Here is a 17,085-nt window from a genome sequence, read left to right as displayed (position 1 = left end):
AAGATTATAAATGTTGTATCTTTTTATTTGTGGCACAATGAGATTGGGTCCTAAAATGAGAGAGAAGATTGGAAGCTGATAGTGTATAAGCTAGACAACCATGAAAGTACATTTGTATTGGGGACAATTAGAGGTATGAATAAGTAATAATTTAAGGCATCTTCATAATTCATAATGGTGAATCTTTTCTGTGAAACAGTCCAAGAACTGAATGTGTGAATTCATTTTAGGTTCTTTTGTTTCTTCAATAGAGTTTTGCTTGGTCGTCTTGTTCTGAGTGGTCCATTGGCCTCCGTGTCCCTTTTGTGGTAGATATCTGCTCAATGACTTTTGAGCAGCTGGACCTCCTACTACGGCAAGTGAGTGAGGGGATGGACGGCACTGCTGACTGGCCTCCACCTCAAGAGAAAGAATGTATGGCTGTGGCAACACTGAATCTTCTACGACTTCAGGTATTAATGATTTCCTTTCTTCTCCCTCCCTTTGTAAGTGTCTTAGGTATTTGTAATAATGTTTATGTATATTGAAGGGTATGCATTTTAGCCTGTTAATTGAACTGCTAATGAAAAATGTAAAGTATTTAAAGTGTTTAGATTATTTAGATTAGATTATTTAGGTTATGATGGAATGTAATATGTAGGAGGCTTAAAAAAATCAGTCTCGGGGCGCCTGGGTGGCTCAGTCGGTTAAGCGTCCGACTTCAGCTCAGGTCACGATCTCGCGGTCTGCGAGTTCAAGCCCCGCGTCGGGCTCTGGGCTGATGGCTCAGAGCCTGGAGCCTGCTTCCGATTCTGTGTCTCCCTCTCGCTCTGCCCCTTCCCCGTTCATGCTGTGTCTCTCTCTGTTTCAAAAATAAATAAACGTTAGAAAAAAATTAAAAAAAAAATCAGTCTAGTTATATTTGTTCTGGAAGTCAGTCTTGGCATGCAGGGTGAGAGTATATATGGATTGTTTTATTTCTGCAATAATCAGCTTGTTTGCATTCATCATGGAATCAATCTTGAATTTACTGTTGTATGTGGAGAAACAACTGAGTGAGATAGTGGATAACTGAGAGACCAGTGGATGTGTTAGCCAGTCTCTCCTCTGGAGTATGAAAGCTCAACTCTGTAAGCTTGTCTCCCTCCACTTTGTCACAGGGAAGGTTAAGGTGAAAGGTCAAAATAGGAAAACCTACAAACATATTTTTCTTCCTTTTTTTTTTTTTCTTTGTTTGTTTGCTTCTTTGTTTCTTTTTTAAAGAAAAACTATAGCTGAAATCTTTGGTCATCATATTTCTCTTGGCAATAAAATCCTATGACTGAATGTCAAGAAAGTAGTTTTTCTCAACAAAATAATTTTTCCCTTTATAATACAAGGATTTCTATGTAACCCATCATGTCCCCCTCTTCTTCTGTCCCCTTTTTGCCTTGGTTCTAAAAGGCACACAGCTTATGGTAAGTGATGAATCACGGGAATCTAGTCCCGAAGCCAAGAGTACACTGTATACACTGTATGTTAGCTAACTTGACAATAAATTATTAAAAAAAATAAAATAAAAAATAAAAAGCACACAGCTGAATTTAGTGTTTAGTTGCATTAATCAAATTAGCAGAAGTTTGGAGAGTACTTCTCTTTCCCAAAAATCTTCTAGAGGAGCTCATTTATTAGGGCCTCAGTGGTTCCCTTCCATGATTCCACCCAGTTGTTGCTTCCCATGGTTTGTAGCAATGTTGCTATTCTGGTCATTGCTATGGAGAAAGACCTCATGTTGTTTTAGGTTCAATTCCTTTTGGCCTACATTTACCTGGTGACATATGTTTTTCTGTTGCTTTATTCTGTTTTTTTAGGTCCTTATGTTTTAATTGCATCATTTTAAAAATTCACTTACAAAGCTTGATTCTTATTTTTTTTATTTTAAAAAATTTTTATTTTATTTTTTTTTAACATTTATTTATTTTTGAGACAGAGAGAGACAGAGCATGAACGGGGGAGGGTCAGAGAGAGGGAGACACAGAATCTGAAACAGGCTCCAGGTTCTGAGCTGTCAGCACAGAGCCCGATGCGGGGCTCAAACTCACGGACTGCAAGATCATGACCTGAGCCGAAGTCGGCCGCTTAACCGGCTGAGCCACCCAGGCGCCCCAAAGCTTGATTCTTAAAAAGAATCCAATTTGAGGATCTTTATTCATTAGGTGAATTTAATTTTTTTATAGTTTTTGTGATTGCTAATGTATTTGAATTTAGGTCTTCTGATAAGTTTTATGTAAGTTTATTCTTCATTTTATTATTTCTCTCTTCTTTTAAATGTTTGTGTATTTTTGAGAGAGACAGAATGTGAGCAGGGGAGGGGACAGAGAGAGAGGGAGACACAGAATCCAAAGTAGGCTCTAGGCTCTGAGCTGCCAGCACAGAGCCCGATGTGGGGTTTGAACTCACAAGCCGCATGGTCATGACCTGAGCCAAAGTCAGACACTTAACTGAGCCACCCGGGCGCCCCTATTATTTATCTCTTGATCAGGTTTCGAAAACAATTTTTTTAAGTTTATTTATTTATTTTGACAGCAAGAGCAAGAGGGGAAGAGGCAGAGACAGAGGGAGAGAGAGAATCCCAAGCAGGCTCTTTGCCGTCAGTGTGGAGCCCCATACAGGGATTGAACCCACGAACTATGAGATCATGACCTGAGCCGAAACCAAGAGTTGGATGCTCAACTGACTGAGACATCCAGGCACTCCTCCAAAACAGTTTTTTCTTTCATGATACCTTTAATTGTTCCTAAATTTTAAAATCTGATTTCTGGACATTAATCATGTCACAAAAAAATTAAATATTTGTTAATTCCACAAAATGTTAAGTAACTAGTCCTTCTCTTCCTGAAAAATATAGGGGCTATAGGATGCATTACCCTAAGCTCCCCGTTCCACCTTTTGTGTTTTAATTGTCAGGTAGTCTATTATTACATTGGATCCAATGCACACTTTTTTGTGTATGTGCCCCTAAAAGAAATGTGCCCCTAAAAGAAAAATGCTCCCAATTGTGATGTGTAAGATACATTTCTGATTTAAGACATGAAAAGAGGGGCTCCTGGGTGGCGCAGTCGGTTAAGCGTCCGACTTCAGCCAGGTCACGATCTCGCGGTCCGTGAGTTCGAGCCCCGCGTCGGGCTCTGGGCTGATGGCTCAGAGCCTGGAGCCTGTTTCCGATTCTGTGTCTCCCTCTCTCTCTGCCCCTCCCCCGTTCATGCTCTGTCTCTCTCTGTCCCAAAAATAAATAAACGTTGAAAAAAAAAAAAAAAAAGACATGAAAAGAAATGCCTGTTAGGATTGGTGAAATAATTATTTTTATATTGTTATAAAAATAATCATTTTTCGCTTTTCTTTGAATTATTATAATCATAACTGTCATTTTAATTTTTTTATTAAAATTCTTTTTAAGTTTATTTATTTTGAGAGAGACAGAAACAGCACAAAATGGGGGAGACTGCCAGCAGAGAGAGAGGGAGAGAGAGAATCCCAAGTAGCCTCCATGCTGTCAACACAATAGCATGATGTGGGGCTTGAACCCATGAAACTGTGAGATCATGACCTGAACTGAAATCAAGAATCAGGCACTTAATGGACTGCGCCACCCAGGCGCCCCATTATAATCGTCATTTTTAAAGAGACTATGCTTACTTTGATGTAGCCTTTTTTTCTTTTTTTTTTAACCAATTTGTTTTGTCATTGTTGCTTATATCTTCTCCCTCCTGGGTACCTCCTTCAGTAAGTTTCTTCATCAAGGTCTGTGAGTTGTAAAGTCTGAAAACTGTTTGCTCGAATGTTTCTTCAGGTAGTTTAACAGGGCTTAGCTTTCTAGGTTACATGTTATTTTATCAACAGTTTGAAGATGTTTTGTCTTCCGGTCTTTATTTTTGCTGATGAAAATTGTTTTATTGATGTAATTCTTTCTTTGTAGTTAAGGTGTCTTTCTTTTTGGTAGCCTTTCAGATGTTCTTTTGTTTTGTAATTTTAATACATTATGTCTAGGTGAGGATTTATTTTTGTATATATAACTTGAGGTTATGATTCTCATTCTCATGTTTTGGTAAGTTTTGAAAAATAGTCACCATTTACCATTGAAATTAACTCTTTTTTTTATCTACTTTTTTTTATCTACTTCTCAGTGTATGTTGAACTTCTCTTGTCTTCCTAAGTATCACAACTTCTTTGATATTTTAAAAATCTTTTTATCTTTTATGATGTTCATTTTCTGTCTTTTCCATTCTGCCTTCTGGTTTTTCATTCAGTGCTCTCTTTCAGTTCCCAAATCCTTTCTTTAGATGAATGTTCCATATTTTTGAATTGTCCATTATAAAATAAATACTTGTATGGTCATTGCATTCCATGCATTAACTCATTAAATCAGTGTGCCACCCATCTGAGAGTTAGGACTTGTGATGTATATTGCATAAATGAGGACACAGAGAGAGGTTCAGGAATGTGGCCCAGATCAGGTACCCATGGCCTCAAGGTTTAGGGCTGGAACCTGGGCCCAGGCTTTTCACACTTTTCTGCCTTGAGGTTTTTATTCTTGTAGCTGTTTTTTTTCATTTTTAGAATTTATATTTGGGTCTTTTTCAAAGCTTTCATTTTGTTTATTATATTCTTCTGGGTTCTGTTCCTTCCTTGATCTCTAAGAACATTTTCTTTTTTTATGGATTCATTCCATTGTTTTTATTGCTGCCTTGGGGTGTGAGTTTTGCCTCTTATAAGAGCTCTGTTTTTTGATTCTACCTTGTGGTGACCTAGTATGGCTTGTCCTTTCTGACTGCAACACCACTTTCAGGGGAGGGTTTGCTAGGGGTATCCCCTTGCCTTTGGCTATGATGATGTCCCCAAACGACAGTTTTGTATTTGTGTCTCTTAAGTGTCATGAGTTTCTCAGGCTCCAGATGAGTTTTGGTTTTCAGTTCTTGACTTGTGATATGTGTACCTAGATGGTTGGTGTAAACTTGATTTTACGTCTGTTCACAGGACAGATTTTACATCTGTCAGGTCTCTGATTTATTGTGGGGTCTCTTTCTACCAAAAGCTTTTATGGACAGTGTTGTTTTCAGGCCCTGGCTGGCAATAGATGGGTGATCTTCAGTGGCTCCCAAACTTCTGCAGGAAGCTCAGGTTCAGTGGGCTGTCATGGGCAGCTGGGATCTCATGCCCCAAGGCCTTGATCTATTCTTAGAGTCCAGAACCTCTTGGCTCCTGCTGTGTGTATCTCTCTGAGTTCTGGTTTGGCCCTTGAGGAACTTCCTTATATACTCTCAGCTTGGCTATATAATCTTTTTTTTTAAAACATTTTTTAAATGTTTATTTATTTTTGAGAGAGAGCATGAGAGGGGCAGAGAGAGAAGGGAACAGAGGATATAAAGCAGGCTCTGCATTGACAGCAGTGAGCCCAATGTGGGGCTTGAGCTCACAAGCTACAATACCATGACCTGAGCTGAAGTCAGATGCTCAACTGACTGAGCCACCCAGGCGCCCCTATATTTTTTTTAACAGCTTTCGGGTTGTATTATATTCGCTATTTCTCTGTGTTTGGTGCAGATGACTGGTGGTGGGGTGGAGGTTGCTGTTTCCACTTGATTTTATTTCTTTTAATGTTTATTTATTTTTGAAAGAGAGAGAGAGATAGAACATAAGTGGGAGAGGGGCAGAGAGAGAGGGATACACAGAATCCGAAGCAGGCTCCAGACTCTGAGCTGTCAGCACAGAGCCTGATGTGGAGCTCAAACTCACAAATCGTGAGATCATGACCTGAGCCAGTCGAGTGTGTAACCGACTGAGCCACCCAGGTGCCCCTGTTTCCACATGATTTAACCTCTCCATTGGTCTTGAGCTCTTCCATATATGTATTTATAGTGGGTTTAAAAAATTCCTCTTAAAAATACCTTACTGTGGACTCTCACCTAGTATGAGTAAAAGTTTTTAGTCTAGTTAAAAAAATTCATATAGCAGAGCTTTTTTCTTTATTATTTGAATAAAACTCAGTTTGAGGTATTATTTAATCTTTAACAAGATTTGAAATACACTTGTTTTTAGGACTTCTAAATTAAAATTCTTTTTCTCCTTTCAGTTGCATGCTGCCATTAGTCACCAGGTTGACCCAGAATTCCTTGGTTTAGGTCTGGGCAGCGTCCTCCTCAACAGCCTGAAACAGACTGTGGTGTCTCTGGCCAGCAGTGCAGGTGTGCTGAGCACCGTGCAGGCAGCTGCCCAGGCTGTGCTGCAGAGTGGGTGGTCCGTGCTTTTGCCCACTGCTGAGGAAAGGGCCCGGGCGCTCTCTGCTCTCCTGCCCTGTGCAGGTGGGTTTGGGGATGGGGTGGAGTGGTGGGTGCACAAGAGGGTGCCAAGGGGCATTGGCACTTACCTCACATTGTCAAAAACACTTTCCTTTCCAGTTTCAGGCAATGAAGTAAACATAAGTCCAGGTCGTCGATTCATGATTGATCTTCTGGTGGGCAGCTTGATGGCCGATGGAGGCTTAGAGTCGGCCTTAAATGCAGCCATTACTGCAGAAATCCAGGTATGGTTCTAGGAGTATGTATGTGAGCTGACAGAGGCAAGTTTTACCTGTCAGTGAGCTGAGATTGAAACACTGTACTCAGGTGAAGAAATAACAACATTTTGCAAGAATTATTGAAAAACTGAAACATAAAATGGTTAGTAACATCCAAATATTTTCTGTAATTAAAGCTTTTTTATCTAACTAGTTAAAAAAACTTGAGATATTAAGTATGATAAAATATACCCACTTTTATCTACTTAAATGAATATGACAGATACCCTGATCATATTATGAATCATTTCCATCACCCTAGAAAGTGTCATTGTGCCTCTTTGCACTCCAGGACTCCCATCCTCCCTCAGATTAAATTAGTCTTGCCAGTTCTGATTGCCACATAAATGGAATCATATAGTATGTACTATTTTATGTCTGCTTTATTTTACATTGATAATTTTCAGACTCATCTGTTGTTTTTACCATTGAGTATTTCATTGTATGATTATGGCACTGTTTGTTTATTCATTGTCCTGTTGATAGACATTTGATTAAAATTTTTGATTCTGTAAAGCTGCTTTGATCATGCTGTATACAAGTCCTTTAGTGAACATGTGTTTTTCTCTTGCGTAAATACTTGGAAGTACAATTTGCTAGGTCTTTTGGTGACTGTGTTTTTACAGTTTCCCAAAGTGGCTGTGGCATTTAATTTGAACCAGCCAATATGAGAGTTCTAGTTCTAGCTCTTCTTGACCTCACCGACATGAGGCATGTCATTCTTCATAAATTTAGCTATTCTGGGTGAGGGAAGTGTGCTTTAATTTGCATTTGTATGTACTTATTGGTCATTCATAGCTTCTTTTGTTGCTTTTATTGTTGCAATAGTTTTTTATCTAAAAACTAACACTGATAAAATTAGATGAAGTAAATACATTGAAAATATCTTTGAAAGCATACTTAAGAAGTACTTTGATTAAATTGAAAAAAAAAATAGGGGCACCTGGGTGGCTCAGTCGGTTACGTGTCCGACTTCAGCTCAGGTCACGATCTCATGGTTCGTGAGTTCAAGTTCCATGCCAGGCTCTGTGCTGACAGCTCAGAGCCTGGAGCCTGCTCCTAATTCTACTTCTCCCTCTCTCGCTGTCCCTCCACTGTTCACGCTTTGTCTCTCAAAAATAAATAAAAACATTAAAAAAAATTTAAATTGAAAAAAATAGAAGAAATCGTATAAATAACATTAGGGACAACTACAGTTCTTTGTATAGCTATTATTTTCCAGGTACTATGCTGTGTACTTTATTTTGATTTTCTCTTTTAACTTTGTCAACGGTGTTGAGTGGAAAAAGTGGTTTAAAATTCCATTTTATAGATGTGGACATAAGTACCACAAAAGTGTAGTGATTTGCTAAGTTGTTAGGACTAGTGAGTGGTAGGTTTGCTGATTCCAAGCCTCTTCCTTTTCTTCCTCTTCCCCACACAGCTCTGTGTGACAGCTTACCTGATGGGAGCCGTGACAGAGAACAGACAGAGGAAGTCCACGAGTGGGCCAGATATGACCCAAGCAGTATTTTTAGAACCTATTGATTTAGTTAGCAAATGTTTATTCCTCACTTGCTGCTGGACAGAGGGAGGGACCTTTAAGGAGGTATTGGAGGCAGGGTATTGCAGAGGTAGAGAGGCTACAGAGATACATAGATTGTGATCTATATAATCATTAAGCCTAAAAGATAACTAAAAGGCCATTCATTTTAAAACAAAATTGTTATAAAGCTACAGAAAGACGTAAACAAAAACCTCATATTTAAGAATTATTAGTATGCCAATATTGTTAATATTTTTGTTTTATTGTCTGACTTTTGAGGATGCAAATGTTTACTAATGATGTGATTATGGGGCTAGGATTAATTTCAGTGGTGTGTTAATTTGCATCTTTTTTACTCATCAGGTTGCCATGTTTTCTGCTGTATATTTTACTGTCCATTTGTTCTGTTGTTTTGGAGAAGTCTGTCATATGAAAAGGGAATTCCTTCATATTCCTTTTTTTTTTTTTTTTTCAACGTTTATTTATTTTTGGGACAGAGAGAGACAGAGCATGAACGGGGGAGGGGCAGAGAGAGAGGGAGACACAGAATCGGAAACAGGCTCCAGGCTCTGAGCCATCAGCCCAGAGCCCGACGCGGGGCTCGAACTCACGGACCACGAGATCGTGACCTGGCTGAAGTCGGACGCTTAACCGACTGCGCCACCCAGGCGCCCCATCCTTTTTATTTTTTATAAATAATCTATTTACCATTTAGGTTTTAGATATTTTTACTACAATTATTAATTATATTCTTTTTAAAAATGTAATTTATTTTGATAGTGTGCATGAGTGGGGGAAAGGCCAGAGAGAGAGGAGAGAGAAAATCCCGAGCAGGCTCCAAGCTGTTAGTGCAGAACCCAGTGCAGGGCTTGATTCCATGAACTGTGAGATCATGACCTGAGCCAAAACCAGAAGTTGGATGGTTAACTGACTAAGCCACCTGGGCGCCTCTAAGTATATTCTTATGGATTATAAGTCATTGAATAGAGTATAAGAATGATTATTAGGAAAGAGTTTTAGAAATGAAATTGTGCTGGGTTAAAAGGATGCACATTATTCATTTTTCTGATTTATGTTGCTTTCTTATCCTTAACAGTGGGTAGCCACTGAGGCTGAGTCTTCATCCCTATACCCCTCAAGGATTGGGATGGATTGTTGTTGGTGTTTAGACTGTTCTGGTTTTTGCCATTAGAAAATGCCCAGAAGGAAAGAAATTTTTTGCTTTTTCACCATAAATTTGGTTACTAGAACAATGCTTGGTATATAGTAAGTCCTCAGGAATATTGGTTGTGTTTGGCAAAGATACCTTCTATTTTTGTTTTTTGCCTTTTTGTTTCTTTTTTTTTTTTTATTTATTTTTTTTTCAACGTTTATTTATTTTTGGGACAGAGAGAGACAGAGCATGAACGGGGGAGTGGCAGAGAGAGAGGGAGACACAGAATCGGAAACAGGCTCCAGGCTCTGAGCCATCAGCCCAGAGCCTGACGCGGGGCTCGAACTCACAGACCGCGAGATCGTGACCTGGCTGAAGTCGGACGCTTAACCGACTGCGCCACCCAGGCGCCCCTCTTTTTTTTTTTTTTTTAAATAATAGCTTTATTGAGATCTAATTCACATACTATAAAATTCACTCTTTTACAGTGTATAATTCAGTGGCATACTCACAGAGTTGTGCAACCATCATCACCAGTGATTTCAGAACCTTTTCATTACTTCAAAAAGAAACTCTGTGTCCCTTAACAGTCACACCCCCTATTCCCTACTTGTCTCAACCATTGACAGCTGCTAATCTACTTTCTGTCTCCTGAATAATTTCTAGCCCTACTTGTCTCAACCATTGACAACTGCTAATCTACTTTCTGTCTCCTGAAGAATTTCTAGCTCTGGACATTTCATATAAATGGATTTATACAATACGTGACCTTTTGTGTCTGGCTTTTCACTTAGCCTAGTGTTTTCAGAGTTTATTCATGTCATACTTAATTTTTTAAAATTGCTAAATAATATTCCATTGTATGGCATAGCACATTTTGTTTATACATTCATCAGCCAATGGACATTTAGTTGTTTCTATTTTTAAGTTATGAATAATGCTGTTACGAACATTTGTGTATAGGTTTTTGTTTGGACAGGCTTTTTTTTTTCTTATGGGTGTATGCCTAGGAGTGGATTTGTTTTATAGTATCTCTGTGTTTATGTTTTGAAGAATGGCCAGATTTTTTTCTTAAGTGGCTGTGCCACTTTATATTCCCAGTAGCAATGTATGAGGGTTCTGATTTCTCTACATCCTTGTCAATGCTTGCTACTGTCCAACTTTTCTTTTATAGCTATCCTAACAGATGTGAATTTCCCTGATGACTAATGATGTCTAACATCTTTTCATGTGCTTATGAGCCACTTATATATCATCTTTGAAGATACTTCTATTCAAATCCTTTGCTTATTTTTAAGTTGGTTATTTATTTTCTAATTGTTGAGTTGTAAGAATTCTTTCTGTATTCTGAACACATGTTTCTTATCAGATACATGACTTGGGAATATATCCTCTTATTCTTGAGTTCTTGCTTCATGTTTGCAAAATAGATAGACTGTGTGTGTATGGGGCAGATCACATTAAGTATTTCTTAGATCCAGTAGCCGGAGAAAAGATTTTAGGGACTTTACAGAAGGAACCTGGAGAACGTCAGCAATGGCAGCCTGGGTAATGGATTTATAGGACAAATAGTCTGTTTAGAAACTGAGCACCTGAGCAGTGGGGTTTCCGACAGTGGATGTGGGCCAGTGTCACCAGGTGGTTTTGTGAGTTAGTGCACAGAAGCTGGGACATCTAGGCTGTGAGATCAGGGCTCAGCTCAGGGTGCATTCACACTTGGTACTAAGATAACTGGTAACCAGTTTCTGTTTTATGAATTACAGGATATGGAAGCCAAAAAAGAAGCACAGAAGGAAAAAGAAATTGATGAACAGGAAGCCAGTGCCTCGACATTTCATAGAAGTAGGACTCCATTGGATAAAGATCTTATTAATACTGGGATCTATGAATCTTCTGGAAAACAGTGTTTGCCTCTGGTTCAGCTCATACAACAGCTTCTTAGGTAAATAGTATTAGATATATTTTAACAGGAGGATTATTGGTTTTCATAGTAAGATAGTGAGATCTAGCTAGCACTAGGGTCTGAAAATGTTTTGGCTGTTGAGGTATACTCTGAAAATTATGTAGAATAGGTTTTGGGGTAAAGAGCAGACTGTTTTAAGTTTTTATTTTAATTCTAGTTAGTAAACACACAGTGTTATATTAGCTTTAGGTATACAATATAGTAATTGAACAGTTTCATGTATCATCCTGTGCTCATTTTAAGTGCACTCCTTAATTTCTGTCGCCTAGTTAAGCCATCCTCCCACCCCCCTCCCATCTGGTAACCATCAGTTTGTTCTCTGTAATTAAGAGTCTGTTTCTTGGTTTGTCTGTCTTTTCCCCCCCCTTTCCTCATTTGTTTTATTTCTTAAATTCCACATATGAGTGACATCATATGGTATTTGTCTTTCTCTGCTGACTTATCTTAAGTACTTAGTATTATACTTTCTAGCTCTATCCATGTCATTGCAAATGACAGGGTTTCATTTTTTATGGATGAATCATATTTCATTGTGTATACACACCACATCTTCTTTATCCATTCATCTATTGAGGGACACTCGGGCAGCTTCCCTTTGAATGAGTGTTTTTGTATTTGGGTAATACCCAGTAGGATGATTCCCGGATCATAAGGTAGTTCTGTTTTTAACTTTGAGGAACCTCCACACTGTTTTAAGAGCAGACATTAAATATAGATGAGGGGAGAGTTTGGAGTATGTGAGGTAGAACTGGAGATTCTAAAGATTTTCAAACAAGAGAAAATTGGATTGTACGATAAATAGGAAAAGATTCTTAGCCTCATTAGTAAGCAGTAGATGCAAATGAAAATCATTTTGATAGAACTTTTTTTTTTAATTGGTTGTATCATTGCCTCATTGCATATGTCATAGAATTATATGTATTACTAAGACAACTTTTATTTTTTTATCTTTTTAATTAATTATTTAATATAATTTATTGTCAAGTTAGCTAACATACAGTATGTACACTGTGCTCTTGGCTTCAGGAGTAGATTCCCATGATTCATAGCTTACATACAACACCTAGTGCTCATCCCAACAAGTGCCTTCCTTAGTGCCCATCACCCATTTTCCCCTCTCCCCCCACCCCCCATCAACTCTCAGTTCTCTGTATTTAAGAGTCTCTTATGGTTTGCCTTCCTTTCTGTTTGAAACAAAATTTTTCCCCTTCCTTCTCCCATGGTCTTCTGTTAAGTTTCTCAAATTCCATGTGAGTGAAAACATATGATATCTGTCTTTCTCTGACTGATTTATTTCACTTAGCATAATACCCTTGCAGTTCCATCCACATTGTTACAAATGGCAAGATTTCATTGTTTCTCATTGCCAAGTAGTATTCCATTATATATATAAACCACATCTTCCTTATCCATTCATCTGTTGATGGACATTTGGGCTCTATCCATAATTTGGCTATTGTTGATAGTGCTGCTATAAACGTTGGGGTACCTGTGCTCCTATGAATCAGCCCTCCTGTATCCTTTGGATAAATTCCTAGTAGTGCTGTTTCTGGGCAGTAGGGTAATTCTATTTTTAATTTTTTGAGGAACCTCCACACTGTTTTCCAGAGTGGCTGCACTAGTTTGCATTCTTACCAACAATTGCAAGAGGGTTCCCTTTTCTCTGCATCTGTTGCTTCCTGAGTTAATTTTAATCATTCTGACTGGTGTGAAGTGGTATCTTGATGTGGTTTTGATTTGTATTTCCCTGATGATGAGCGATGTTGAGCATCTTTTCATGTGTCTGTTGGTCATCTGGATGCCTAAGACAACTTTTAATTAAAATATTTTTTTTTTTAAATCGTTTTATTTATTTTTGAGACAGAGACAGAGCATGAGTGGGGGAGGGACAGAGAGAGAGGGAGACACAGAATCCAAAGCAGGCTCCAGGCTCTGAGCTGTCAGTACAGAGCCTGACATGGGGCTCGAACTCGTCAACCACAAGATCATGACCTGAGCCGAAGTTGGATTCTCAACCAACTAAGCCGCCTAGGCGCCCCAACAACTGTTAATTTAAATGCTGAAGTAAATAAAAGAATGGTGAGCATTATTTCTGAAGGCCCTATCTGGAGGAGGTAAGAATCAGTCAGAGTCAGAATATAAACAGGAACCTTGGGCTGAAGTGATCAGACACTGTTCCTGAAAAATGTCAGCCAACATTTCATTGTCATTCAAAAAGACCAAAAAAGCAAGGTGATTTTTGAAAGGTATTTGTTAGACAATGGAAAACTCTTGGCTCTTCTATTTAACAAAATTCTTTCCTGTGTAAACTTGGCTCCTGTTTTGTTTCATTTTCTATACATAGAGAAAGTATTCTAGAGTGTTGGCTCAGGTAGTAGCCAAGTTCAGAGAACAGGGGGCTCTGCATGTATGTCCAGAAGAGTGGTGGGTGGTATGCTGCTGGTGTGGGGGCAGCCTGCTGTCCATACCTGAAGCACCAGAATTTACTGGACACATTGGGAACTTTTAAGAGGAAGTTTTAGAGCTAGTTCTTTAAATAGATTATAGTAAATGGTAATTAAAAAATTTTTCCTATTTTTTTTTTAATCTGATGATTGTTTCTTTTGATCAGTATCTCATACATTCTGATCTTTAGTATAACAGATTGAAAGTGAATTAACTCAGTGTAGTTGGTGGTAGTGGAAAGACGCTGGGATTTATTCCTAGAAGATTTCACTTGTGACTGCTTGTATAAAATTGGCAAGTGAAACTGTCCCCAGTGTGGTAACTGGAAGAGTAATACCAGGAGCAGTGTTTATAGAGTTAAGGATCAAATGAGAAAATGGATGCTGAGTGCTTTGTAATTAAAAAATGAAGTTCTATGCAGAAGTTTTAAAGCATAAAGCATGTATTTTCTGAAACAATATTGAGTTCTTGAATGCCCTACCCTTTGCTGAGGAGGCTGTGTCAGGACTCCTGGTGTTTGTCAGAGAGTGAGTGTGTGTTCCCTGATCTCGGCCTATGGTAGGTTGCCCGGCCTGTTTATTCCCTTGGTGTGGAGAGACTTGTCTGTTTTACCCATCAATGCCTGTTACTGTACAGTCTGGAAGTCTTTTGCCATGTTTGACTGATTAGCACTTGGAATGTGTCCAGTGTAGCTGAGACACTGAAGTTTTATTTTTTATTAATTAAAATTCAGTTATTTTAATTGAATTATTAATTATTTATTAAAATTCATATTTAAAACCTTGGACTTGATTCAGTTGTTAGAAAACTTTTAAGTGTGTTTTTGAGTTTAAGTTTTATGTTGAAATAGTATTTTCAATATATTGGGATACTTTATTAATACTGGTTTTACATTTCTTTTTTTCTTTTTTAATGTGACTGGCAGAACATTAAACATTTTTTTAAGTTTATTTGTTTATTTTGACAGAGCTAAAAAGAGCACAATCAGGCAAGGGGCAGAGAGAGAGGGAGAGAGAGGATACCAAGTAGGCTCCTCACTGTCAGCATAGAGCCCAGTGCGGGGCTCAGTCTCACAAACTGAGATCATGACCTGAGTTGAAATCAAGGGTTCAGTGCTTAACTGACTGAGCTAGCCAGGTGCCCCAGTGACTGGCAGAACATTTTAATATTTTTTTTTTCAACGTTTATTTTATTTTTGGGACAGAGAGAGACAGAGCATGAACGGGGGAGGGGCAGAGAGAGAGGGAGACACAGAATCGGAAACAGGCTCCAGGCTCTGAGCCATCAGCCCAGAGCCCGACGCGGGGCTCGAACTCACGGACCGCGAGATCGTGACCTGGCTGAAGTCGGACGCTTAACCGACTGCGCCACCCAGGCGCCCCCTGGCAGAACATTTTAAATGACATATGTGGCTTCCTGGCATTATGTTACTATTGGACAGCACTTTTTAGACCATCTCATAGGTTGTCTTCTGAACCTTTGGTAACACAGGGAGGAGCTGTCTCCACAGCAGTTTTATAATAATTACATACCTGCTTAAAAAACACAAAAACTGAACCCTGGAAGTAAACAACACCTCACAAAAGTTTTAGAATATAGAGAAAGGAAAATGTATCAACACCTTTCTCACTAACAGAGTGCCTACGATCCAGACTCTTTTCATAAATGTAGAAAGTGTACTTCTCTCATGTAGAGAGAGACTTTGATATTTAATTTTCTTACCTTAAGTGTGATTGAAGGTAGCTCAATGTGTTGACTTAGCTGATACAGTTGTTGAAAAATAGTCTAAAGATGGAAGAGATTGTAGGGATGTTTTGTATACTTTATTCCTTGGAAAACAGGTTAAAGAAATTGCAGTTTGCCAAGAATAAGTTGTGAAACAGATTTCAGAGTAATGCTTTAGTCTTACACTGGCAAGAAGCCACAGAAAAATATTTATATAAAATCAAGAGCTATGAAGATTTTTTAATTAGTGAACTCTACCAGAATTATACATTTTGATTATGGTTCAGGATTTTTTATTAAGGAAATAAGTTAACATTTATATTAGTGTCCTTTGCTCCTTCTTGTATAGCATGAAACCCAGATTTTTTCTACTGTCAAGGCAGGGTATCAGGTAGTAGAACAGAAAGGTGAGGTTGACTAGAGGGTTGACTAGAGGCAAGACCCTGTGAGCACCTACCTTCATTTTGTGTGGATGGAGTATCCCTGTGTGGTAGCCAAGGGCTTCTTGCTGTTCTTTCTTAGCAACTTTTGGATGTGTGTTGGAGTTGTGCTGGAACTCCTCAAATGTTTCCTGCTCCTCTTCTTCCTCACAGTGCTGTTAGTTCCAGGAATGAATCATGGGGGCAAGTGCAACTGACAGGTTTTCCACAAACCTACTGTCAACGTTAGAAATCAAAGGAGTGGAATAGAATTCCTGTCTGTGGCCTGGTGTTATGCAGAGTTCCCAGACTTACCTGCTCAGTGGCAATGCCAGGTGTTGGCTGGCTGGCCCTCACCCACCCTGAGATGGAGCTACTTTGACAGCAGCCCAGAGCAAGGCTCTGTTTTAGCTCTTTTCTTCCCCTGATTTATTCCTCTGTTCTTAGTACGGGGATCAGGCCTTGTTTGACTGGTGGTGGGACTGTCCCTGGGTGGCAGGGTCTTATCTGGTAGTCTATGTCTCCTCTAATCTACGTTCACACTCATACCAAACTTAATTTCCTCAAACATAAACAGAACATACTCTCCTTTTGAAGCTTCAGGGGCTGACTCAGCATTGCAGAATCTAGTACCAGCAGCCGGGCACTCTATCACCTACAGTGTCCATTCCTCTTCATTCTCTTGTCTTGACTTGACTCCCTGCCCTTGTTCCTTTGCAAGTTTCTTGTGGAGCCAGAACATTTTACTACTGTTCTAATTTTACTTTTGGGACCCATGTTTTTTTTTTTTTTTTTTTTTTCCTTTTTCACCCTATTAACTGATGGTTTGTGGCTCAAGTTAGATCCCACTGCTCCTTTCTTTGCTGCTGTATTGTTTGAGCACCTGTTACTCTGTTTGCACCCGCTTTGGTCTTCCTTCCTGTGCTTTCTGAGCCCTGTGTGCCCCCTGCATTGCCCACCTAGGTACTTAACTTGAGTAGGTCTCAAGGCAGATTTGTGAGGCAGAAAGGCGAGTAAATCTTGTATTTAAGAATAGTGTCACATCTATATTTGAAATACAGCTTTGGACAAAAATAACGACACAGTTGTTTTTTTCCCCAAAGGTATGTTTTCTATCATTTTGGACCATTCCACACAGCTCTTTAGAGCACATTTGTAAAGCAAAGGGCATCATTATATCTTTTACAACTTCTGTGCTTCTTTTCTCAGTTTTGACTGAGGTTGTGTTTACTGCCAACACACCTGACTCATATTTGGGGAAGGAAGCCCGCTACAGGTCACCTG

The 17,085-nt window shown here is 39.0% G+C and overlaps 1 protein-coding gene across 7 annotated transcripts in view; it reads left to right on the top strand.

Annotated features, from left to right (window-relative positions):
- Positions 1-17,085, top strand: part of HERC2 (HECT and RLD domain containing E3 ubiquitin protein ligase 2) — a 273,658-nt gene that overhangs the window by 93,476 nt on the left and 163,097 nt on the right. For all 7 annotated transcript variants that reach the window (XM_045448942.1, XM_045448938.1, XM_045448941.1 and 4 more), the window contains 4 exons: positions 252-452; positions 6,089-6,317; positions 6,414-6,538; positions 11,013-11,191. In XM_045448942.1, the coding sequence (XP_045304898.1) occupies positions 252-452; positions 6,089-6,317; positions 6,414-6,538; positions 11,013-11,191 (734 nt within the window). The remainder of the gene's footprint in view (positions 1-251; positions 453-6,088; positions 6,318-6,413; positions 6,539-11,012; positions 11,192-17,085) is intronic.

The sequence above is a fragment of the Leopardus geoffroyi genome, chromosome B3 (genome assembly GCF_018350155.1).
Source record: "Leopardus geoffroyi isolate Oge1 chromosome B3, O.geoffroyi_Oge1_pat1.0, whole genome shotgun sequence".
In the NCBI taxonomy this organism is placed as follows: Eukaryota; Metazoa; Chordata; class Mammalia; order Carnivora; family Felidae; genus Leopardus; species Leopardus geoffroyi.
This window is presented reverse-complemented; position numbering and strand designations above follow the sequence as displayed.